The following is a 24439-nucleotide window of genomic DNA, read 5'->3' on the forward strand; positions in this document are numbered from 1 at the left end:
AGCCTTTGTGGTTGTCTGGGGAGTGAACCAGTGGATGGAAGATCTCTCTGTCTCTTCCTGTCACTGCAACTCTGTCAAATCTTTTTTGTTTCTTAAGATTTATTTTATTTATTTGATAGAGAGGTTGGTCTTTCCATCTGCTGATTCACTCCCCAAACAGCTGCAAGTGTCGAAGCTGAGCCAATCTGGAGCTAGGAGCTAGGAGCTTCTGGGTCTCACACATGGATGCAGGGGCCCAAGAACTTGGACCATCCTCTGCTGCTTTCCCAGGTGCATTAGCAGGGAGCTGGATCAGAAGTGGAGCAGCTGGGACTCAAACAGGCGCTCATATAAAATCTTTAAAAAAATTAAAAAACTTCAATTTAAAAGGAGAGACAGAGTAGATAAGAGTAACCAACTATATGATGATTATAAGACAAACATTAAAGAAACAAAAGTAAATGAGTGAAACAAACACTAATCATAACTGGAGTAGTTATAACAAGGAGGCAGTATACAGTGATAATGACAGAAGGGTAAATTCATCAAGAAGACATAACAGTTACATTATGAGATATATATATATATATGTATATTATCTATCTTCAACAGTACTACAAATTGAAGCAAAAAGTGATGTGAATTGGCTGAATTAGACCAATTCACAATTATACTTGGAGATTTCATACTCTTCTGTCAATAACTGATAGAACAATTAAACTGAAAATCAGTAACAATTTACAAGGCTTGAATTGCACTATTAACAAATTTAGCCTAAGAGAATACTACTAATCCTTTACTTGTCTGTCTTAGAGGAAGAAAACCCACTACTCAGCTCATTTTATGGGCAAGCATTATCCTGATAGTAAAATCAGAGGAAACATAAGATGCTTAGTGTTTCTAGTAATTGGATGATTGCACATAAAAACCATGGAGATACCATTATTGATCCACTCAAGTGGCTAAAATTAAGGCAATTGACTATTCCAAGTGTTAGAAATATCTGGAATAAATTGGCCTCTCAGACATTCATCATGGGACTGTAAAAGTTTTAATCATTTTGGAAACTTGTATGGCAGTTTCTTTTAAATATCAATTTTCTATATTAACAGGAATTGCATGGCTGGAAATTACTAAAGAGAAGGTACACTTGTAAGACTTATACAAGAATATTCATAGTAGCTTTATTCATAATAGCTCAAATCTGGAAACACACCAAGCATTTATCAATAGGTAAGTGGGTAAAACAAATTACAGTACACTCATTCCATGAAACAACTTGGCAATAAAAATAAATGGCCTATTGAGACATGTATCAGTGTGCACAGATCTCAGCAGTGTTACACTGAGTGAAGGAAATAAGGTACCGTAGACTATGGACTACAGGCTTCCAGGTAACAAATTCTAAAAGCAAAAATGAATCTATAGCGAGATCAAATCAGCAGTTGCCTTGGCTGGGAGTGGGACAAGGGAAGGATTTTACTATGAAGACTTGAGAGAGCATTGAGAGGGATGGAAATGTTCTGTTTCTTGTGGTGGTTATGAGTGAATACATTTGTCAAGGTCACTGCACAATATTCTTCAATAAAGTTGACTTTACAGCAAAAAGCAGCAATGATAGGGAGCTTGACAAGAATATACCAGAACTTTGGACAATGTGATTTAAGCCCCATTCTGAATATATACTAATTTTATACTCATGTAAAGGTACTTGAAAAATTTTTGTGAAAAATAAAAGACTTTTGGTGCAAAAATTTGGAAATCAATGTATAGTTTTTTTCATAATACATGTTTTCCATAAGCTTCTTATATGCATGGATTTAAAAACATTTGCAAAATAAGCTTATCTTTTGATTCTATTGTTTCACAAACTTTTTGAAGTTCATTTGTGGGTATCTACCTTCGTCTTGTGGAAAAGAATTTTACTGTCTAAGCCATGTTGGTTGGCAGAGTTTAAAACCCTTGAGATGTTTACAGTATTAGCTGTATGTAGTTAGGGAGGAAAGGACTTCCTGGAATGAGAGACCGAAGGAACAGGGAGACTAGGCAGTGGGCAACAAGGCTAGCATTATCCCAAATGAGGGATGACGCTAGCAGAGTCCGATTATCCTGCAGTTGTCCATGGTGAGAAGAAAAGCCTGGAATATTTTAGATATTCTGGTTTATTGTCGGATAATTTTTATTAAGATAACTGAAACCAGGCTTCAAATTCCTTCTCATTTAAAATAATTAAAATTATTTGAGAGGCAGAGTGACAGGAATGAGAGACAGGGAGATAGACATGCAGATCTCTAGCGCTTCCATTCACTGATTAACTCTCCAAATGCCTGCAGTGAAGGACTGGGCTGGGATGATGCCTGGAACTCAATGTAGGTCTCCCGTGTGGATGGCAAGAACTCAAGCAGTGAGTTTTCACCACTGCCCTCCAAGGTCTGCATTAGCAGGAAGCCTGAGACAGGAGTAGGAGCTGGATACTGAATCCAGTATCTGCTGTGGGATGGGAGAATCTGAACCCCCTTCCCAGTTTATACTAACCTGGATCACTTAGGATGCAAGAGAATGAGAGTGAAGAAGATAGGGAGTGATAAAGAAATGTCCCGGCTATTGTCACTGCTGCCTACTGGCATATTCAGACCTTGCTTGCTTAGCTTACCACTACCATTCTTTTTTTCTTTTTTTTTTTAAGAACCAGCATTAAGAGTAACCAGGTTAAATTTACCACTGTTCCTTCCATGTACTTCATAATCTGATGCTGTATTAAAACAGCAAAATGCATGATATAAGCATCTATTTGACTTTTTTGTCCTAGACTATCATGGTACTGAAAAGAATCACCTTCTACAGGTGGGGAGCCATGGGAAAGCTTGTTGTGTGCATCACTTACCTCCAATGATAGCTGAGTTTCTGTTGACGCCGTTTCTTATAGCTTGCCCTTGTCCTGGATTGTATGGAAAATCAGCACTGGCTGCACAGAAAGAAATGAGGAGTCAAGTAAATAGACCATCGATCTCAAGCAATCTGATACCTATTTCTTCAAACAGTTCTTCGCTGCTTTTTCTAAATGAAATCTCCATTTGTGGATGGACCCACGTTACCATTGTTTCCCATAAGGAAACGCAGACTCCTCTGTCCTCATTCCGGCCATTCCTCTTTGCAGGAGGCCTGGCCAAACACTGTTGCTCATTTGGAGGAGTCGTAGAGAATTCTAGAACTCCACGAGCTGACCTGCAGTTCCACTAACTGGAATGCGCCTCCCCTTCACCTTTGTCCATTCTCAGCTGGTGGCACTGGATATATTTGTACATAAGCCCTTTGCCGCTGACAGCAGTAGTTGAAAAAGTGATCATTTTGTGAACCTGGTATTTTACATGCTTTAATAGAATACCGTATACTTCAGGAATTTGAAAGGGGACAGTGTTTTAGAACAGTTGAGAAGACTTATTAGCAGTCTTATAAATTTTCTATTTCTTTCCCTATCACAGAAAATAACAATCAGTTGTATCAAATTTAGACGTTTTGCTAAAATAAATGTACCCAAAAGGCAAATCCGCAGGTCTTTCTTATATAACTCATGAAAGGTACTTCAACTCAAATGACTTCAAGTGTGTTGGACTTCTCTTTGCGAAGTTAAGGTCAACCTGACAGAAGCAGACCAACCAGAGCTACTGCTGCTGGCTGGCAGCACCAGTTCAGTGTACGGAATATTTTCAGAGTGGTGCTTTGGGATAATTAAATGTGTACACAGCACTGAAATAGGGTGGTGGTATGATTCGGGAGGACCTTGTTAAGCTCCAAGTTTTCTAATTTATTTTCAAGCTAGAAGCTTCTAAGAATCTTCAAGATAATGAAAAAAAAATGAATACAGTCCTTTCTCTTTATATTATCATGGAAATGTAGCATCCAAAAAAGGAGATTATGGATTCTGTCAGTACACAAAGTTGAATCTATTCTTTTTTAAGACTGATTTATTTGAAAGTCAGAGTTACAAAGGTCATATGACTGGTAGGTTAAGCATGGTTTCTCTGTGTTCTAAAATCTACCTATCATTGCATCCTTGGCCACAAAACTGCAGAAAAACACAGGTGCTTAGAGCTAATGGGAGGCCTCTCCCCCATTCCCCTGAGGCTATCAATATGACAATAGTGGAAGCTGTGGAAGTGGGAGAAGTGGTGACCTGAGATAACTCCAGGAGAATGACAAGAGCTGGAGGATAACATTGGGAAATATTCCAGGATTGCCTTTGGTCTAAATGTGAACTCTTGGCTTGGGGAGGAAGGTCTCCCTTGGGCTGAATGTCTCTTCTGTCTTCCCTTATGGACCACCTTTTTAACTCAGCATTCTGGGCACATGGATTCCTAGTGCTTCAGCTTGGCATGATTTTGCTAATTGAGATGCTCTCTGGACATCTGGTTTACTTTTCCTTTCTTTGTCCATCATATCTTACCTCTTTTCTGAAGGTATCCTTCGCCACCTCAGGCTAAGTAGCTGGTTCTCTTTTCAATAGGTATAATCATAATGTTTTATATGAGATTTATTTCTTTGAAAGGCAGAGTGATGGCGCAAGGGGAGAAGGAGAGAAGACTCCCATCTGCTGGTTCAGTTGCCACAACGGCTGGGGCTGGGGCAGGCTAAGGTCAGAAACCTGGAACTCCATACAGGTCTCCCACGTTGGTGATAGGGTCACACATACTTGGGCCATTTTCTGCTGCTTTCCTGGGTGCATTATCAGGGAGCTGGATCAGAAGTGGAGCAGTTAGGACTCAAACTGGTGCCCATTTGGTTGCATGTGGTGGCTTAACCTGCACCACAACACCAGCCCCAACTCTTAATTTTTTTAAAGAAGATTTATTTTATTTGAGAGTAAGAGTTACATACACAGAGAGGGAGAGACAAAGACAGAGGTCTTCCATCTGCTGGTTTACTCCCCAAATGACTACAATGGCTGGAGCTGGACCCAGCTGAAGCCAGGAGCTTCTTCCAGGTCTCCCACATGGAGGCAGGGGCCCAAGCACTTGGGCCATCTTCCACTGCTTTCCCAGGCAATTAACAGGGAGCTGGATTGGAAGTAGAGCAGCCAGGTCTCGAACCAGCACCCATATGGTATGCTGGCACTGCAGGCGTAGGCTTACCCTGCCATGCTACAGCGCCAGCCTCCCCCCACCCCCCATCTTAATTCTTGTCTCTCCTTACACAGTAGTCATCCTCATAAAGGCAGGGCCCAATCTTAATTATGTTTGCTGTTTCAGTGACTAATAATGCAGTGGCAAGGGCCAAGTGAATGTTGAGTGGCATCCTGAAAATCAGTGGATTAAGGATGTGTCAACATTTGTGTAGCTGCTTCTAATAACGTGTTCCATACAGGTAAAATTTTAAAGTCAGCGGCTTACTGTCAACCAAACCCTTAAAGCAAGATAACACTCTTATTCTTCCCATTAAAGGACACGAACATATTAACTACAGAAAAGATATTAATGGTTCCTAGTCCACCAAATTTTGGTTACTGTTAGAAAACTATTAGTAAAAACCCTCAGATCACCAGAAAGTCTCATGAAATTCAAGGACAGAATTCTGGTGTGTGTGTATGTATGTGTGTGTGACATTTCTATTTTCATGTTCTTATTTATAATTTAAACAGTCATCCTGATGCATGTCCGTGCTCCTTTGAGGCAAAGCCATTTGATTTTGGCAGTCAGAGAAACTACTATTTTGATAGATAGTTAATTGTAACTTTTTCCTGGTACCACGGAGAGACAACTACACAAGATTGCGATGTGGATGACGGAGCTGTTCCATGGGGCTGGAGGTTGTGGTGCACAGGTTACCATTGCTGTTGGGATTCCCACAGCCCGTTTCTGAGTGCCTGGTTTGAGTCCTGAATCCTCCACTTCTGATTCAGTTGCCTGTCCATGTGCGCCCCGGGAGGCAGCAGGGGATGGCACAGTACTCCCTATGGGAGGCCCTGATTGCGTTGTGGGCTCCTGACTTGGGCCTGCCTAAACCTAGTTGTAATGGACATTTGGGGAAGTGAACAAGTAAATAGATGATTTCTGTCTCTTTCTGCCTTTCATATAAAGTGAAAATCAATAAATTTTTAAAAACTCATTCATGGCACACGTTCTATTCTGCTAACATCCATATGACTCCCATCCAGTTTTCTTACAGAGCTGAGCAATTTTAATGATGCTGGAGTATCAAGAAAGGCAGAGTGATGGGGCACGAGGGGTATTCAGAAAGTTCAAGGAAAATGTGTATTATTAAATTTTGCAAGGACTTTAAATTTTTTTTCAAGATTTATTTATTCGAATGGCAGAGTGACGGAAGACAGGACCAGAGCCAACACTTCAACAGGGGATGCTGGCATCATAGGTAGAGGCTTTCTCTGCTTGGCCATAATGCCAGCCCCAAAATAGATTTATCTTTTAATTCTATTTTCCATGAAGTACCCTCATCTTTTAGAAAACATTGTTGAGTGGGTCCAAGGTTGGAGTATTAGTTCAGAATAGATTTGATATTAACAATCTCAAACCATACTTGCATGAAATAAGCAAAACTATATTAATATACTTTTCTTCTGGATTGTCAAATGACTCTACATGAGGATAACCCCCAAAGTGTGGTGCCAGCCTAGCTTTGACTTTTTAGGGTCTCTCAGAAGTGCATGTATTTCTGGTATATCCCTCGTACACAACCTTCTGATCTGTCCAGTCAGCCCCACAGACTGTGTTTCCTTTGTATCACCCAGAGATTAGTTCCCTCCCACTTCTCTACCCAGCGTAGACCAGGCAGGGCACAGTGCTGGAAGAACTGATGAAGGGGGATTCTTCTCCCAGGAGCTTTGTCAGTCAGCAACCCAGAGGAGGCTTCAGAGCCTGGCTGTACTCTCTGCTCGCCCTCAGTGAAGGCAGACACCTTCTAGGTTCCCAAACATATTCCGATCACTCACATTCACACTTGAACACAGACATCCTTCCCCTCCATTGTCTTTGTCTTTCACGGGAGAAGCAGTTTGAGAACCTACTACTGGTGCAGTTTTTTTTTATTTTTATTTTTTTTTATTTTTTTTGACAGGCAGAGTGGATAGTAAGAGAGAGAGAGAGAGAGAGAGAGAGAGAGAGAGAAAGGTCTTCCTTTTTGCCGTTGGTTCACCCTCCAATGGCCGCCATGGCTGGCACGCTGCGGCCGGCGCACCGCGCTGATCTGAAGGCAGGAGCCAGGTGCTTCTCCTGGTCTCCCACGGGGTGCAGGGCCCAAGCACTTGGGCCATCCTCCACTGCACTCCCTGGCCACAGCAGAGAGCTGGCCTGGAAGGGGGGCAACCGGGACAGAATCCGGCGCCCTGACCAAGACTAGAACCCGGTGTGCCGGCGCCGCTAGGTGGAGGATTAGCCTGTTGAGCCGCGGCGCCAGCCCCTGATGCAGTTTTGCTTTTCCCCTTTCTCTTTTTTATATTGAAAAGGAAATAATAACAAACAAACCTACTTTGTAAGGTCAGGCCTCGAGGAGGTTGCTTCTCATAATGAACACTGAAGGGACATGGATGGAAGAAGGTAAACAAAAGCATACTTTCCTTCCCCAGAAATAGAATAGACAATATAAGTGTTCTATTCCCCTTCTAGAGGTGTTTTGCTCTCTGTACTGTGTTCATGAAAGGTTTTATTACAAAAATCTAATTAGCATCCCTGAATCTATGTGCTGGCAGGTTCTCTTAGCAGCTGAGACAGCTGGGACCCTTTTGTGCCAGTGACAAGTCCTAGATTCCAACATTAAACAAAATGGCCCTAAATCACCATAGAGGTTGTTCATATATGATGGATTTCCTGAATTCTAGGGCTACATGGAATGAGTCATCAATTAGACTATAGTTTCCTCTCACATAAAACTCTTAAGACCCCAGTTCATACTTGAGATACTGTGAGCATGGAGCAACTTTCAAAGGCAAAATTGGACAAATGCAGAATATCAAGTAGTTAGTTGTGGTGTAACCAATCTAGAAATACTTTTCTTCTTTGGAGGAGTTTTAAAAGTAAGTTAACATGAATTTCAAATTTCAGGAACATGCTGTTTGGGAAACAATGCAAGTCAGGCAGTGTTCTATCTATCCACTGTCTTATTCCTCATGTGAACCTCCTGAGATTGTTTTATTCCTACAAAATTGGATGAATATACCTGTGCTTTAGGTTATATGGCCAGGTCATAGGATAGCCAGGAGTTGAACCCAGGAAGCTGGTTCCAGAAACCACCTAAAACTAAACCGGGCTGTCTGTGGTGAGAAGGCATCAGTCCACACTGGTGCTAGCAGTGGTCACCATCACTGGATGGTCTAAGGCAATCCACCAAGTTAGCCCATTTGTTTTCCCTATGGTTGGAGGACAGTGAGAGGAGGGCAACAATGTGGGAAGGCTTCTGTGTGCACGTGTGAGACACTTAGCTGACAAAGGCTAACTCTGCATGATGGCAGCATCCATCGAGCAATATGGGTAAACCAGGAAACCTGAACTGATAGAGGAGGAGTACAGACATCCCATTGCCTTGGTAACTGCTACGAATCCCTTTAGGGCCAAAACAGCACAGAGAAGATGGCCACCACTATTATAAAAGCACTCAAGAAGCCTGGATAGTGCCAGTTGTGCTTTAGATCATTACTGTCAGATTATAATTTTTGATTGCATGCACAGAATGTGAAAAATAGAGGCTTCAAGGCAGGTGCTTAAGTACTAGAAACTGATTAACCAGACACTTTTAAGAACAGAATATTCAAAAGAGATTTGAGTTCTTTAGCATCCAATTGCTCGTCTGTCCCATTGAGTAGGTAGGTTAATGACAGAAACTAAATTTGATGATTGTGATTCTCATTTAACGAAATTTCAAAATATGTAAAATTGTAGATTTTAGGCTCAGAAACCAATTGTAAATAAAGTACATTTCAGTCCATATGAGAGTCAATCAAGATTATCTAACATAATCCATCCCCCTCCCCTGTTCCCCTTCGAAATGAAAGGCATGAAAAGCCTCAGGTTGTCCTCTATTAGAGACAAAAAAAATCAGATGGGATCTGACATCTCCTAGAGAAAAGATCTCCATGGAAACCACTAGAGCTTCAGCATCTAAATGATAATTTGAGACACTTCAACGAAACTGCTGCTATTAATTTAATTTAAATACAACATTATTTTGCAGCAGAGTCTGGGGTAGACGATTTATATATGCTCTGTCCTTCTGGCTTCTTTGTTTCATTTTCACTTTAATTTCTTTTCAAATCTGAGGTTCACAGAAGAAAATAATGTTCTCAAATAATTTGTTTTAGCCTTCACTTTTGACTGGTATTTCATACATAGATCTGAAAACAAATGGTGACTGACTAAGAAGCTGAAGATATAAGGTCACTGGTGGAGACTGAGACTTCTCTGGAGCAGCAGGGTTCTGTCCAGCAGACAGGACGCAGCCTGCGCTTCTGTGATCCTGAGTCTCGGTTTGCATCCGTACCCTCGCCTCAGTTTCTGAAGAAAGCCAGGCGGCTAGAATTTCTGATTTCCAATGAGAAAGGGATATGAATTTTTGGCCTGTGACTTAAGAAACAAAACAAGCTGTACATCTTCAGTTTTTTAAAACAAATATTTGAGAGGCAGAGAGAGAGAGAGAGAGAGATCCCATTTACTGGTTCCCTATTCCAATGCCTGCAACAGCTGGAACTTGGCTGGACCCAAGTCAGGAGCTGAGTACGTAGTGCAGGTCTCCCATGTGGGTGGCAAGGATCCAGCTACTTGAGTCGGCACCTGTGCTCCCAGGGACTGCAGTAGTGGGAAGCTGGTGTCGTGAACAGAGCTGGGACTGGAACACAGACACAGGTGTCTTAAGCACTAGGCCAGATGCCTGCCCCATTTCCAGGTTCTTAGAGGAAGTGGTAACTGCTGGCATGAGCGTGATAGTCCAAGATCCAATGACCAGAAAAGATAATGAGGTGAAAAGAAACAGAATGAATGACCTTGCCGTCCTCTGCTGTGCATCCTATTTAAAACATGCCAGCCTTTACAAGGAAGAATAGAATGAGCAGTTGATTTCATTGTAATCCCTCCTCCTGTCAGTCTAAGCTGACTTCTGCATTGTGTCATTGCCTTTTAGGAAAAAGATACACTGATGCTCCTGGACGAGGCTGTTGTTGCAGACTTCTGCCTGATAAACTAGAGAGAGGTATATTAATTGCAGATAGCTCATTATCAACAGATACCCAGGCTTTGTATTCTACTAAATAAACACTAAGCTATATGGTGTCCATTTTCATGTTAGACAAATGTCTCTTTACTGCTCAGACAGATGGACTGGTTCTTCGTTAATGTTTAGCTGTAACTTTATGAATCAGCTGTCAAAGTTATTGTTGGATCATGTGAGCACTTGTGGATTCTAGGTGCTCACATCTGGCTTTTATAGATTATTTAGCCCCACACCTCTTTCTGTGACGAGGAGGCAGAATGGGTGGGGGCTGGGTCCAAGCCACATTGCCTAGGAGGTGCCAGCGACGGGAGTACGAGGACCAGGTCTTGGAACTCCTCATTCCAGACTCTTGCCGTGGTTCTCAGATGAGCACGAATCGATACAGACAATTCAAGGTCAGAGAGCCTCAGGGCCAGGGCGCCCCGCTGTGTGGGGCTGTGCTTTACTCATCACAAGGTCGCAGTCCTCTTGGTTGAGGTTTGTCATCACTTCTTTCCCTCTCTGCTTCAGGAGGTTTAAAATGAGGTGAGCAAGACTGCAGGGATGGAGAAGCCCCAGATCTGGGGGAACGTAACAGGTTTGGGAGGAATCATCAAAGCCGTGTCCGAGGGAAACTGCTGCTTTCTACATTGTCCACTGCGCGCTTTCTGGACTGCTGTCACTTCCTATATAAATAGGGCTTTGGAGGTTGCGACTAAAGTGTCCCTGCACGGTTTGAATGATGGGTCCTTTAGTCTTGAAAAATTACTGTACCTTTAGAGGTGTTTTCTTCCCCCTCTTGTCTCATTCTGATGTGTCTTTGGGGAAAAGCAAGCAAATTGATTCCTGAGTGTGCTGGTTCAGAGCTTCTGAATGGTGAGGTGCATGCAGGTCACTTGGAGTCTTGTTAAAATGCAGATCCTGATGGAGTTGGGGTGGGCACTTGGGAGCCTGCATTTCTGGTAGGCTCCAGAGTGCCTGAGTACATACCTCCCTCTGGGTCACAGAATTTAAGTCACCCTTGGTGACCCACACCTCCAGCTGTCCTTGTGTGTGTTTTAATTTAATGTGGTGCCTGAGAGGGAATTGAAATAATGCATTCTGAGAACCTCAACTTTTTTCCTTGGCTGAATCGTTTTGTGCTTCTAATGATCTTTGTGACGGAAGGCCCCACGGTTCCATTCTTTTAGCTCAATTTCTTTTCAATGTTTGGAAGCAATAATAGCAGCAATCCTTTAATTTCTGATTATAATTCTTTAGTATTTTCAGTGTAGGCTGGAAGTCTATTATTAATTCATACTAAGAGCAGCTTAAACACAAACCATAACGCAGTATAATAAGTGGTTATGTTAGGTATGTCCTTGGATACTTCCCTGCTTCAGAACAAAAGTACTAGTTCTCTGAAGCATGTGTGCTGGGAGGGGAAATATGACGTTGGCACTACGCCATTGTTGTCGAGGCATGCAAGGCCATACATGAGAGTGAACAGACAAAGAAAGAAAACACTGGGTTGTTCATTGCTCTGGAGTCTGTTGGTTGGTTTTTGGAAAGAAGTCCCGTCTCCTTGCTGCATGTTCCTGCGTGGGTGCTACTGTGCGGCAGTAGAATTCCCCAGCTCAGGGTGGACATGCTGAAGTGTCCTGGCCGTACTGCGGCACGTCAAATATCCCAAAACAGCAGAGTAACTGACGAGGATTGTGTGACGCGCTGGGCCACAGACTTGGATATTTACCTGAACAGATCTGTTATACAGGGATCCCAGCTCATGGAGTCTGGTTTCCTTATTAGCAGAGCTGTCTCAGCAAGAATTGGTCATCCACGGATTGTGGAAATAACGTCAGTTTCTAAGGAGATGGGGCTTTAGAAAATCATGGTAGGAAAAGGGAGAAGCAACCCCTCCTAACGAATAAGGCACAAGTGCCTGTTTTCAGGCCATTGCATTGCCTGATGAATTTCACTGTTGCTCCCAGGCAGTGGCCAGGGACTGGCAGGGCTCCATAGGTGCAGGTACTGTGGAGACCCTGGACCCGTTGTCTTTGGGACTTCGGAGAACACGTCACTGGGAGCTGAGTATCAGTAAAGGCTGCGGACTTCCAGGATTTGTGGTTTGGGAGCTTCATGGAGATTGTGTGTTCATCACCTAAGACGCAATCAAGAGATGAGTTTTGTTTGTGTCACAGTTTTGGGGAACAGGGGAGGACGCAGGGCCTCCCTTCGCTCCTCCTATGTGGGAATGTCTTGAACCAGATGAATCCTTGGGGAACGGTGAGATAACTGCTTGTCCTTTTGCATCATCGTGTGTCTTTCAAGGAGTACAGTGAATACAAAAGGGCACTTAAGGAAGCATTACTCTTCTGCTGCAAACTTCATCTCAATGTGCAGAAAACGCTGTCTGGGGTTTTACGTGAGGAATGTGCTCCTCTCTGCACCTGCACTGCCTCTGCCAACGTTTGCGAGGTGTGTGAGTTGTGGCTGTGGTCCATCAGGGTGCGATGTGGACCCTTTGCATTCCCAAGTTTTCAGAAAGTAGTCTCGATGCGGGTTGCCTTAGACGTGTGGAGTACACCCAGGTCACAGACTGCTGATGGCTTCTGGCTCCACTGTGTGGTCTGCTAGAAGGTGGGAGTGAGCAAACCTAATGTGCTTTTAAAAATTAATTCTGCCTATATTTTAAGTCTTTTCTCAATGCCCAGTTGGGCTATTGGTTTTGAAATACTCTTTTCAGCTGCATTAGCGCAAGTGAAAATTTATAATTCCAACCTCAAGACAGTGTCTTTTCTTCCAGACAGCTGACTTCAGAAAAGTGAATATAATAGCCTTCCGCTAAGCAGATTTCCATTATCTTTTGAACTTTTTTCCTCTTGAATTAATTTGAGATCTCAGAAGAGAACTGGCCTTGCTTGCTGGTGGGTGGAGTGGCCCCTGGTCATCTGGGAGCCTTGCGACCCACGTGGGCCCTGACCACGGGAGCGTCCTCTTGTTTGCTCCCTGGCGCTGGCTCCCATCATTATGGAGGTGATGCGATAAACTTCTCTCACAAAGCCAGGCACTTTTGCCTAGCTCTGCTTCTTACTCATGTCCACAGTGCGTGAAGAAATAAATTTAACTGGCTCTAGCAGCCTGGGGGCCAAACAATTCCATACTAAAACAAACAAAGTGGGGAAAAAGGAAGGTGTATTGAGTAGCAGAGACTTCACCTATAGGTATGCAGATCACATTTCAGATGTTTGCTTTCTATTTAGAAGGTGATGGAAAACAGTAAAACATTTCAGCACTGGAATTCTTTGTTTAAATTCAAACTGTTGGAAGAATCATCTAGTCTGAAGTGTCTGTGCCCGTGTTTAGATGGTGCTGCTGTCTGTGGAGGTCTGAGCAAAGTGCTATAGGCACAGTAGCTCATAGTTTCACAGCTCCGACCCTGCTGAAAGGTACTCTTGGGCTGGGGACCAGGCGTGCAGCCAGGTGAGCGTGCGGCGCTCACTCAGAGACAGCAGAGGGGATGAATGCATTTATTGTCTGAGATCAACGTTTTCTTCTCTTTAAAAGATGGCTACTGATGTCCATGCGCAGCTATGGTCAGGATAAAACACAGGCATTGGAAGCATTTCAGCAATTCAAATATTTTATAAATTGATAATTTTCATCTGTATCCTTTTTCAGTTCTCTGAAAGAATTCCCAGTAAATGACCAAAACTCGTTTTAAACCTTTTTAAAAGGAAGAATTTTCAAAGCAATTCAACTCATTATGTTTAAAATAACTTTACTCCATATTATATGAATTTTTGTTAAAATCAATTTTATGTTTAAATGGAAATAAAGTTTTTACAGAGCATTTTCCATTTTTCCCAGGAAAAACTCCAGAGCCAAATCAGGAACGTTTGCTGAGTGGTCCAGGTGCGGCATGCCCCGCCAACCCAAGGTGATGTGTGAGTGAGTGAAGCAATCTACCGTTTATTTGTTGGCAGTGTTTACGTGTGGACTTTCATCTAGAGAGCATGTGCTGGTGGGTCATGAGCTTCATCTGGGTGATGTTTCTGTAGCCTTGGAGGCCTCAGGCAGGGACACAGGTCCCAGGTTGCCAGCTAAGGTGGAACCAGCATTTCCAGGTGCTGATCAGCAGGGATTCCTTTGGGAAGAATTTGTACCCTGGATGTCGATAATAGTTTTGAAATGATGAGTCAGTGAAAGAAATGATGCTGGGTAATTTGGAAGGTGTGGTGCTCCCTCGAGGGGCCCCACAGCTCTGTGACATGGTATTGTGAGATGCCTGAGTGACACACAAGGATACCCAAAGACATGGCGCAGCGGGCAAAAGTAGAGAGGGGACTGATCGAGGCAAGCAGCGAGATGTCCTCGGACAACACTGAGCTCACATTTCCTTCAGTGACCTGGGCTTCTCACAGCATCCATGTGTGACCTGGGCTTCTCACAGCATCCATGTGGCACAGGAAACAGACAGAAATGAATACTGTGGCTTGCGGGTGTCCGTGCTTCTGCCATCCACAGAGAAGTCGCCATGGCAACACATACAGCTGTATCACCCTGCAGAGGCTAATGCCGAAATGATTGCCAGGCACAGACCTGGGGAAAAAGCACCGCTGAGTGTAGTGCCAGGCACTGTGGGGTGGGAGGGGCAGGGTCCCAACCTGGATGCAGTTCAGATTCTGTCGTAAGGGGTCAGGCGAGAGAGGAGGAGGAGAACTGGGAAGGAAGTGACATCCACAGAAGGGAGGAGGCCATGACCTGAGGAACCGTCCCAGGCTGGATGTCCGTACCCCTTCTGCCTTTTATAGCAGAACAGTTTGAGTGTTTCGTCCCTTGGAGGAAGACAGCCCCCGCCCGTGCAGGCATGTGGAGCCCCTGGAACGCAGCTCATGGAAAGGGGGCAGCCAGTGAGGTGTGCAGTGCTGCAGGGGCAGCCACATCCGTGCTGCTTTGCTTCTGGATCATTTCTGCCTCATGGCTCAGCCCTGGAAGAGCACATGGCCTCCCAGCTTTGCTGGACACAAGTCTGCGGCAACTTCAGCCCGTCTCTGAGTTCTTTTTGGGTCTCTTAGATAAAAGTAGTTAAAACATCCAGGCGCAGACACTGCACCTGCAGGGTGCAGTCCTGGAGGTGGGGCTGGGGCAGCAGAAGTGCAGTCAGAAGAGAGGGCCTTGGCTAAGAGCTCAGATGTGTTGACTTTGGCCCACATTCCTGTTTAAGTGGATGGCACACCCATGGGCACACACACATCAGTAGAGGAAATAAGAGAATTAAATATTCAAATTAAAAAGGACAGCAACTATGAACTTAAGAAATTCAAGATAAAAGAAAACCGAAAATGTTAGGATAAACCAACAATGTAAGAACAATGTAAGAGCTGGGTCTTTGAAAGCAAGCAAGCAAAAAAAAAAAAAAAAAAATTGTTAGATAATCTAATTAAGAAATGGGAACATAATATAAAAATTATGGATAAGAAAATTTCTTGAAATTATAAGAAAAACTTATTTTGTTCAACTCTATTGAAATGAATTTGGAAACCTAGATTAAATGCATGAATTTTTAGATAAAATAGCAAACGATCCTGGATTAGAAAGAAAAATTTAATTAGGTCAAGTACCATAAAATGAGAAAGTTGATAAAGAGCTACACGCACAAAAAGCAGTAGGAGCAAGTGGCTTTAGAGGTGAAACTTACTCAGCATTCAGGGTAATGCTTCCAGGTTTATATCCTTGTCACTCAGAGTGATCCAAGGGCTGTAAGTATCGCCTGGGAGCTGGCTAGAAATACAAAATCCCATTTCTAATATCTGTTAATCTGCAGTCTCTAATTTCCCTAGGTAGTTCTAAGGACATACATGTTTGGAGCATATTCAAATCATCTCGCAACTTGAGAAAGAGATGGAGAAGTCCATTGTGGTATGACTGGGTAGCCGGTGGCAATTATACAGAAATTGTAGACAATCCCAGTAACCTCCTTGGAATTCTCGAATTCACATGGGAAAAGTCAATGTGGAAGGTTAGGAAAATTCTGAAAAACAAAGCAACTCAATAGAAGGGAAATCAGCTCTGTGAGGTCCATAGTGTCCTTACAGAAGCTCCGTCATTGTGACTGCTTGCTCCTGTGTCCTGAAGGGTCCCAGCGGTGTGACAGACCAGGGAGTCCAGAAGTAGATGCCAGCACACAGGCCATTTAGACAATGTCAAAGGTGGGGCAGGCGAAGGCTCAGGCATCAGTACTGGACCATTCAACCATTTAGAAAAGTTGGATTCTTACTCCTGCCACCAAAATAAGTTTCCAGTGGAGTAAATACGTACATCTTCCAAATAAAACACATAATCTTTAGAAAAAATGTGGAATAATTTGAGAAGGTACTGTGCAAAACCCCAAAGCCACCAAGTACTTCATTTCACCATGTAAAATTCAGAAACTTTTACACGTAGGTGGAGAACATGCCCATAAATAAAAAAAAAGTTTAACTGGGCAAACATTGAACAATGTATTAAAATATGAATTTACTTAATATCTAAGGAATGGTTATAAATCAGTTAGTAAATGGCCCACAAACCAACAGAAAAGAACATAAATGGTATATATAAACAGGCAGTACATGGGGAAGTGAATACAAATGATAAGAGCACATACAAAGATATTTAATCTCACAATTAAATACAAATGAAACTGTAAAATTTAGAAAAATGCATTGTGAGGGTGTGGGGGAGAAAGGCCAAGAAATACTATCAAATGGAACATCTCATGAGAGTGACAGAAATGCAGTCTCCTTTGAACCAAAAAAATCATGTGTACAAGGCTACTTATTATGGAGGCACTGTAGGAACAAAAGATGGGATGCAACTAGAATGCCCAACAGATAAAAAATCTAACTCTAGCATATTTTAATTGCTATGTATATAAACGTGTTTGGTGCTGTTGCAGGAAAGCATACATTGGCAAATGGGGATAACTTTCCTTTACACTTGAATAAATGTGTACTGTGCTGGTGACTGAAGGTGATAAAAGATTAAGTAGAACAGATCAAATGCACTAATCAGGCAATCTGAGTGTAAGAATGAGAAAAGGGATTTGCTAGAAATGTGTAATTATAAGAGCTGGAACGATTACTTGAGAGTGCTTGCAGGTGGTAAAAAACCTGGCAGCTTGTATTTATGAAGGAAACTGAATAGATGTATACAGTTTTAAAACTCTTTTGCACATGAAGATATAAAAATTTATCATACAGTAGAAAGGAAATTTGGAATATAAACAAGAAATCAGCTCATTTAAAATCCTAGCAATGAGGGTCTATGCCTTCAGACATCAGACTCACTGTTCACAAGTGGTGAGTGCAAGTCTGAGATTTCAATTCAGTGTCTGAGCAGACCAGATATTCTGGGACCCAGTGCAGCGCGAGCAACACCAAGTAGTTCCCATTTGTCTGGGAGAAGATTCCCATCCCTGGGAGGGCTGACTTCTCAACGGACACACATCTGTGGAAACCCACTGGACAAGTCTGGCTTTGGATCCTCACCCTGGATCTGGGAGACAGAGCCAGTGACAAGAAGTATCTTCTATATGCTCGTGTCCCTGCCACTTCCCTTGGGGTGGGAGTGGGCTTTGCGAGTTTCTGTTCAAGGACCTCTGAGTATCAGATGCAGCTTAGCTTTAGGGCAGGGCACCAGATAACTCAAAGCTACAGTGGGTACTCTGAATCCACTGCTGGCAACTTCCACGGTCCCTCTGGGGTGAGATGTACCACCTCCTCCTACTCAACGTGTGTGGAGGTTCTAGAGCTCTGTAAAGCAGTAACTGGTCACAATCTTTAGATTTCCTTGTGTTTCAAAGTGCTTTGCTTACTTTCCTTTCCTTAATGATACGTAAAAATTATGTTTATAGGATACTCTGTGTCATGTTCATGTGTCCATCTCCTGCAACATTGTTGTAAGATGAAAACATTTAAAAATCCTCCCTTCTGTGTTTTTAATGTACTGTCCACTGCTGTTGTCTGTAGTCACCCTCCTGTGCAGGACACCATAGTTTATGTCTGCTTTAATGGTTACTGAGAGCCTGTTAATCAGCCTTTTCCCATCCCTCCTCCTGCCTACCTGCCCAGGGCAGCCTGTGGTCAGCCTCTAAGAGATCAACTCTTTTTAGACCCCCATGAATGAGATAATATGGTATTTGACTTTCTCACCGGGCTCATTTCATTAAAATAATGACCTCCAGTTCCATCCATGTTGTCACAGATGACAAGATTTTCATCTTTTTAAATTGTGGAATAGTATTCCACTGTGCCCATATACCACATTTTCTTTATTCAACAGTTGATGGACACTTAGCTTATTTCCATTTCTTGGCCTTATCTATTTTAACAGCATTTGGTCTGTGTATATTGTATCAAATGTCATGATGTGATAAACACCCTGCAGCTCAACGCCTTCTAAAGCAGCTTGGGTTATTCTGCAGTGCCGAGCTGATGGCACCAGACTCTTGGATTTATTTTTTCTGATGTTTGTTTTGTTTTTATGCTTCACAGAATGTGCGTGACCATCTGTGGTTGTCTTCCTGCTGGCAAGTCCATTCCAATCCACGGAAACAGGACTGCTTGAATTTTGATAAAGAGAATAAGACCAGGGCCGAAAATTCTAAAGGTGAACCGTAGCACTTTGTGACAGTTCTGTGACCTCAAAATAAACCTGAACTCTGCCTGGTAACCAGTGCTCTAAAAATAGTTCTAAGGACCATACAATGATGTTTTAGAAACAGGCTGTACCTATTCTCAGAGGAGGAAAACAAGGATTAACAGAGGTAAATTGGTTCAAATCAGACCAAATTATGATTAGGAAGGATTTCATCTATCATTTCCCCCTACGAAAAATGTGTTATTACAGCTCCATGCTAGGCTCTGTTATAGCTCTGAAAAATTATCAAATTATTTTCACTAAATCGACTCAATTTCTTATTTAAGTCTCTGCACTGGTAAAACTTTGTATCTCTACTCAGTTATTTTATTGCCTGTGAAGGCTCTAGCCAGAGGCCTGTTGTCTATTACAGGGTGAATATCAGGTGTGGGAAGTGGTAATGGCATGCAAGCTTTCTCTTTGAAAAAAGAAATGAACAGGAAATACCTTTCTTGCCATGTTAGATGATACCATGTCTACTTCCTGCTCCTAGTGGTCTGGTGACCCCTGCTCCAGAGGGAACAGAGTGCGTTGCAAATGGCATAGCCTGGACCTGTGCAGTACACAGCCTAGCCAACCATAAGCGTCGCTCCCGACAGCCCAAGGGCACTGCCGAGGTAGGGAGGTGCTCAGTTCGTAGTGCTACAGAGGAGAAAAAGTATCTCATCCCATGAAGCCAGCATCCCTTAGGAGATGTTTCCTATATTCATATTTGATATCATTCAAGGGAGCAGAAAGATCACAGACCTGTTGGGAGACGTCTTATGTTGTCATTTCCATCCTAATGCCAGGTGTCTGCAAAAGCTATCCTGCTGCAAGTAGGTCATCCTGGTTGATTGCTGAGGTCTTTTGGACACCACAATGTACCTGCTTTATTTTCATAAATGCACACACCCAGCATCATCTTCAGGTAACCTTCAGATGAAGTCTGAGGTTTGAACCCTGTTCAGAAAACTGGAGAACCATCTGACAGTTTCCTTGAACTGCGGCTGTTCCTGGTATGGGTGTATCTTCACTGGAGGCCATGCTGCAGACCGAGCACTCCCATTCCTTTCTAAACATATTTTTATCTGGTTTGATTTGAAAAGCAGAGTCACAGGTGTTATATCTGCTGGCTCCCACCCCCAGTGCCCACAACAGCTGGGGTTGGGAACCAGGCGTAGAGAACTCTGTCCAGGTCTCCCACATGGCAGACAGGGGCCCAGCTACTTGAGCCATCAGCTGCTGCCTCCCAGGGTGAGCATTAGCAGGAAGCTGGCACTGGGAACTGAGCCGGGCCTCCACGCAGGCCCTCCGATACGGGATGCAGGCATCTCATGTGGTGTTGTAACTGGGGTACAAAAATCTCAGCCCCACTACAGCCTGTTTGATTCCACCGCCTCAACCTTCACTTTTTTTGCCTAAAATGGATTTTTAATTTTGTTTTGCATTATTTGGGTCTTTTTTTTTCTAGCTTAACTTTAAGAGATTGACCAGGGGCTGGCGCTGAAGCACCAGCATCCCCTATGGGTGCTGGTTTGAGTCCTGGCTGCTCTACTTCCCATCCAGCTCCCTGCTATGGCCTGGGAAAGCAGTGGAAGAGGCCCAAGTCCTTGGGCCCCTGGCTCCTGATAGGCGCAGCTGCAGCTGTTGTGGCCCATTGGGGAGTGAACCATCGGATGGAAGACCTCTGTCTCTCTCTGAACCTCTCCTCTGTGTAACTCTGACTTTCGAATAACTAAATGAATCCTTTTCAAAGAGCTTAAATAAGTTTTTAAAATGTTTAAAAATTTAATGCAGAGACAGTGAGGTCTTCTCTATGCGGGTCCCTTCCCCAGCTTCCACAACACTTGGGGCTGAGCCAGGCCAAAGCCAGGAGCTGGAAACTCAATCCAGTTCTCCTACACACCTGGCAGGCATCCACCCAAGTACTGAACCATCACTACTGCCTCCCAGGGTGGGAAGTGGAGCAAGGGCGGAACCCAGGCGCGCTGACATCTTCTCCCACTTTCATTGGCTGAGTGTATCTCCACCTTGGCTACACACTGGGGAGATGCCACACCTAAGGATACCCAGGGACCCGCCACACAGGGTCTGATTTAACTGGTCAGAGGTGCAGGGCGGGCAGTGGGATTTTTAGAAGCTCCTGGGGTAATTCTAAGGTGTCTCTGAGAATGAGAAGCCCTACACCTGACAAGCGCACTGGGTGGGCCTGGCATTCTGCATTGCTGAGAAAACTCCAGGTGGGCCGAAGCTGCAGGTATCCAAGGCACTTGATGAAATAATCCACTTCCGACCTTTGCAGCCAGCACCCACTCATTCTCATCCTCTCCTGTCCTAACTATGCGCAGACTCAGGGGCCCTTCAGTGTGCATGTGAGAAATGGCATTTCTGTGGGTACACTGTTGTTGGGCTTGTGAATGTCTTACAGTAAAGATTCTTGTTCTATTCAAACACAAAAGATTATCTGAAACAGGCAAAGCTTGCAAGTCAGAATTCAAATGAGAAAAGTAGGTCCTCCAACACCAGAGCGCAGTTGCTGATGTGAGGACCCCAGACCTGCTTTGACCTTCCCTGTTAGTCCCTTATCAAAAAGCAGAAACCTCTGTGAAATGAGGCTGCCAAGCGTCCCTCGCTGGTGTGGCTTTTACACCTTCCCTAAACCCTCTCTGGTGGTTTACTGGCTTTGAAGGAGAGGACCAGACCACCCCCAGGTGCATGCATCACTGTCTGACCTCTCAACCCTGTGTCCTCCCCACAGAGGCCTCTTCTCCTACTAATTAGGTTCTAAGCTTCTGCCTTGAACTATGTGCTGAACTCCTTTTCTCAGCTCCTAAATGCATATGTATAGAGTTTTTTCCCTCCTGTTAACCTGACTTTTATCAGCTTAATTCGCAGGCCTCCAGGCACAGAACAAAAGAGGGTAGAGGAACCTGTTTTCCTCCTTGACCAGAGCCACAGGAGGCTGGAGGCTGCTGGGAGGTGACCTTCCCTCCGGTCCACATCTGCTCTCTGCGCCCCTTCACCTAAGAGGAAACTCAGATCATGTCATTTGAAAGAGCTTCTGCTTCGTAGTTGGTACGCTGTGTGCGGTCCTTTTAATGGAGTTCATGGCCAGATTCATGCTTGACATAAGCACTTCCCAAATTTTGACATGACTGGCATCTGGCTGACACCAGGTATGAACTTGTTGTCCGAATGCGAGTAGAAAATTTTCTGCAAAAAGCCCTCTGTACTATCCGGGCTGCAGCCTTTTGAGTTGAATAGGGACTACTCACAGAAACGGTTCCCGTGTACATTCTCATGAGTCAATCAAAAGAATGAAGGTGTCTTGCATGAAGCATGATTAAAAAAAATGAACTAAAACTGGTTCCTGGGCAGCTGGCTTAGACCACACATGCTCACAGCTGCATGCATTGAGTTCTTGCACCAGATAACTTGTGTGTGTCCACTCTGGCACTTGGAGGAATTTATCTGAGAGATCTCTCTTCCTCCGTGGCCCTGACATGTGTCTTTTCTCCTTTCAGCATTAGGAATGTGTGTTCCTTTGTTCAAGCCAGCCCAGGAGGAAAAGCTAGCCTGCTGTGTAATCCTAACAGCATTCATAAAAGGGAATTCTTTATCAGTGCCCTTGGCACACGGTGCCCCTCCGCATGTTACAGGAACCTAGAGCACTGTTTCATCTGTAAAGTGGCTACTCTGACAATGGGGCAGTTTTGGCTGCTTCACCGAACAACCCTGGCAAGGAATTAGGATGGCGAGAGCTGCACTGGAGCTGATAAATGCAGTGTGCAGGGCTGGAATATGATTCAAGCAATCAAATGCACACTGTGTATGTGAACAAACTGAAGACGGAGTGGGGGGAGGAGTTGGTGGCCATTCTAGCAAATAGTGTCTAATACAATCCCCTAGTTATTGCAGCTCAGCTTGGAATAAAGCCTGCTCCATGTAGAGGGTTGTGCTGAATGTGGCTCACACAGAATTCTATGAATTATCTCCACTTTGGAAATAGAAAAACTGAGGCCTGGGATTCTGAAATCTGCTGAGGGGCAGTGATGCCGGCCCCACCCCTTCCTGTCTTTCACGTCAGCAACATCTCACGTTGCTGGAAGACCTACTGAATGTCACATTTGGGGGTCACTTAGAGATTGTACCCACTTCACCATGTAGGTGAAAAGGCGGAGGCTTAGAAAGTATACTTGAGGGGGCTGGCATTGTGGGTAAACCTGCTGCCTCCAATGCCAGCATCCCACAGGGACACAGGTTCGAGTCCTGGTTGCTCCACTGCTCATCCAGCTCTCTGCTAATGTGCCTGGGAAAGCAGCAGGGGATAGCCCAAGTGCTTGGGCCCCTGAACCCAAATGGGAGACTCAGAAGAAGCTCCTGGGCTCTGTCTGGCCCAGCCCTGGCTATTGGGGCCATTTGGGGAGTAAAGCAGCAGATGGAAGAGCTTGCTTTAACACTGCCTTTCAAGTACATAAATTATTTTTTATTTATTTGAAAGAGTTAGAGAGAGAGAGAATCTTCCATCTGCTGGTTCACTCCCCAGATGGCTGCAACAGCTGAAGCCAGGAGATTTTTCCTGGTCTCCCACAAGGGTATAGGGGCCCAACAACTTGGGCCATCCCCTGCTGCTTTCCCAGGCACATTAGACAGGGAGCTGTATCAGAAGTGGGGCAGCAGGAACTTGAACCTGTGCCCATATGGGATGCTGGTGCTGCAGGCCAGGGCTTTAACCCGCTGTGCCACAGTGCCAGCCCCTCCTCCCTTTTTTCTTTTGAAGAAAGTATGCTTGAGAGGCTGGCATCATGACGCTGTGGATTAAGCTGCTTCATTCTTTATAAGTGCCCTTGGTATCCCGTGTGAGTGTGGGTTCTGAGTTCTGGCTGTTTCACTTTGGATCCGGCTCTCTGCTAGTGCACTGGGAAAGCAGCAGAAGATGGTCCAAGTGCGTGGGTCCCTGCATCCACATGGAGACCTGGATGGAGTTTCAGCCTCCTGGTTCAGTGCTAGTAGCCCTTGAGGCCAATTGGCGAGTGAACCAGAGAATGGAGCATCGCTTTGTTCCTTCCTCCATCCCTCCCTCTAATCTGCCTTTCAAATAAATCTTTGTAAAAAAAGAATACTTGAGTTGGGCAGAGCAAGGAGTAGGAGCTGAGTCTCCTGAAATGCAGCTTACTGGACCCTCCCTCCCTCAGGGTTACGCAGACATTGGCTTTTCCTCCAGTTAGTTTTGCAGCCAATAGCCACATCTTTTCATTTGGGTCCTGTACATTCAAATGACACATCTTATCATCTTATCATCTTAGTGGGACCAAATACACTAGACTTTATAAGCCTAAATGCAGCTCTTAAAGATTTGGAAGGCTACAATACTATTTGTATAAATGCAGGGTTGAGAGACAAATCTCTACTACTTTAGGAAAACGTCTTTTCTGATATCAGAACTTGAACCATGTGGCAGCAAGTCACAGAGTCCCAAGAGGCAACAGTGAGAAGGCGATTTGATCAAATCATCCCAGCCACACCAGTCACCAGTGTAGGCATCTATCATCTTAGATGAAGTCATTCACTCCTACACTCTTCACCTTTGTCTTACCCAGGCACTGCACAACCAGGTCACGTGTAAGTT

At 44.1% G+C, this 24439-nt stretch overlaps 1 protein-coding gene across 1 annotated transcript in view; it reads right to left on the reverse strand.

Moving 5' to 3' along the window:
- Positions 1 to 24439, reverse strand: part of CNTNAP2 (contactin associated protein 2) — a 2389242-nt gene that overhangs the window by 6535 nt on the left and 2358268 nt on the right. The window contains exon 23 of the mRNA XM_008258071.4: positions 2864 to 2944. Coding sequence (XP_008256293.2) covers positions 2864 to 2944 — 81 coding nt within the window. The remainder of the gene's footprint in view (positions 1 to 2863; positions 2945 to 24439) is intronic.

Source organism: Oryctolagus cuniculus, chromosome 3 (genome assembly GCF_964237555.1).
Source record: "Oryctolagus cuniculus chromosome 3, mOryCun1.1, whole genome shotgun sequence".
Taxonomy (NCBI): domain Eukaryota; kingdom Metazoa; phylum Chordata; class Mammalia; order Lagomorpha; family Leporidae; genus Oryctolagus; species Oryctolagus cuniculus.